We start from the raw sequence: 2,204 nt of genomic DNA on the forward strand, positions 1-2,204 counted from the left end.
CTATAGGAGCTGAGGAGATGTTCTGCAAACGGGTTCCAGGTGCGAGGCAGACACAGCTGCTCAAGCAGATGATCTGCCGGATCGGGCAATGGTGTGTCTGGCCGCAGGACTACCATTCGATCCCGGCACCTCAGTGCTGGACGGACACGTTGATGGACCTCATGATTGAACAAATCGTTCTGCAGCGCTATCCCGATGGTGCGGGTGTGAGCGTGATGAGCTGCTCAGCAGTAAGCGCAGCCATACACCACGAGATATCTGCAGAGTTTGCCGCTCAGGTCATGTCTTCACATGATGCCAGTTTGTATTGCATCATTCCTGTGAATGTACGTAATCATTGGCAGATGATTGTGCTGGATGTGGCTGAACGAGTAGTCCATTACTACTGTTCTCTCCGCGAGCATAACACTGTTGTTTTATCGTCTCTGTTATCGCTAGTGGAGCTGAGTGGTAAGCACACTGGCTGCACCTCGTGGAAGATCGAGACTCACGATGGCGCGCCGGTGCAAACGAATGCGTTCGATTGTGGTCCGTTTTCGTGCTTGTTTTTGAAGCACCTGCTGCACGGCATCGACATGAATTTCGGTGATCGGGAGTCGGCGGCTTTGCGCACCGACCTGAAGTTTATGATCGATGCGGTATCCACTCCCGTCGTTCCGGCGACGGATAAGCTAAAGAAAAAACCTGACGGCTCAGCGACTCAGTTGACCCAGTTCCAGCAGAAGTTCCTGAGCGCTTCTGACAACTGGCAATCTCCTGATGTCGACTTGCAAGCGGTGTATGACGAAGTGGTGGAGAGTATTGTGTCCGGACACAATGAACCGAGCTCTCGTAACACCAGCCGTTTGCAAAAGAAAAGTCCGGGTAAAGGAGGTAAAGGACAGGTTCGCCGACGCAGTGCGGTAACGCGTGACCCGGCATGGTTGAAATCTGCGTCAGCGGTTCAAAAGGCGTTCAATTCGGCACCGGCCCGTACTGTGAATGCAATCCTCCGGCGTCCGAATGCCTGTCCTTCGTTTACAGCCACGCAAGTGGCAGATCATTATTTCAATCTCAGACCGGCGGTTACCTCGCTTGCACCCGAGGTTATTGACATCTTACCTCCGCCCGCCACTGACCACTCGATGCTTGTTGCGGAGTTGAGTGAGTCGGAGGTCTGGGAAAAGATGCAGAAAGCACCCAACTCTGCGCCTGGTGCGGACAGGATCACCATTCGTATGGTGCGGATGGCAGATCCAGGTGCGATGATTCTCACCAGGTTCTACCGTGCCTGTCTACTAAGAAAATGGGTGCCCCTGCAATGGAAGCAATCCGTGTGCAAGCTCCTTTATAAGGACGGGGATAAGGAGCGCCTCGCCAACTGGCGGCCTATCGCCCTGGAGCCCGTGTTACAGCGGGTGCTCAGTGCGGTAGTCGCCAGCAGAGTGACGAACTGGGCGAGGGCAAACGGGTTGATTTCCTTGGAAGCCCAGAAAGGCTTCCAGCCAGCTGATGGTACCTCCGAGCACAATTTCGTCATGGAGGTTGCATTTCAAGAGGCAAGACGCACTAATGCACAGCTTGCCATCAGCTGGTTAGACATCTCCAACGCCTTTGGCACAGTGTCGCACCAAGTTTTATTTTCGTTGTTGGAACGCTATGGGCTGGACCCGACTTTTACCAGTTTTATCCAGAATTTGTATAAAGACGCGACAATTGTAGTCAAAGGCGCCAATGGAACCCACGTTACCGCGCGCTGGTCAGTCGGAGTACGCCAAGGTGACCCTTGCAGTGGTATCTTGTTTTGTTTGTTTGTTGAGCCACTCTTGCGGTCAGTCTTACCATCTTTACCGTGTGAGGCGGAAACGACTGCGGTTAACGTGTTAGGACAGCCGGTCACAGCGCTGGCTTACGCTGATGACATCGCGCTGTTCGCCCCATCCATCGGGGTTATGCAACAACAGCTGTGCAAAATCCAGGGCATGGCCAGCGCCATGGGCTTTCGGTTCAACCCGAAGAAGTGCGCGTCCCTGTACTTGAATCGTGCAGTAGTGAATGCCGCAACATTCACGATAAGCGGGGAGGAAATACCTGCTCTCGTACACGGGGACACTTTTCGCTATCTTGGAGTAGCCGCTGGGCTGGGTAAACCCCAGACTCCTTTCTCATTACTGCGTGAGAACCTCCGAGAAGCGGAACTTATATTCCGGTCAAAGCTGGCTCCG

At 53.7% G+C, this 2,204-nt stretch overlaps 1 protein-coding gene across 1 annotated transcript; it reads left to right on the forward strand.

Annotated features, from left to right (window-relative positions):
- Nucleotides 1-344: 344 nt before the first annotated feature.
- On the forward strand, nt 345-2,124 carry Tsp_10736b (putative Ulp1 protease family, C- catalytic domain protein; the record flags this gene model as incomplete). The annotated part of the gene is made up of 1 exon (XM_003373700.1): nt 345-2,124. A coding segment is annotated over one exon (1,780 nt), but the record flags the coding sequence as incomplete, so codon positions are not given.
- Between the last annotated feature and the right edge of the window lie 80 nt (nt 2,125-2,204).

This window comes from Trichinella spiralis (genome assembly GCF_000181795.1).
Source record: "Trichinella spiralis strain ISS 195 chromosome Unknown Scfld6, whole genome shotgun sequence".
Taxonomy (NCBI): Eukaryota; Metazoa; Nematoda; class Enoplea; order Trichinellida; family Trichinellidae; genus Trichinella; species Trichinella spiralis.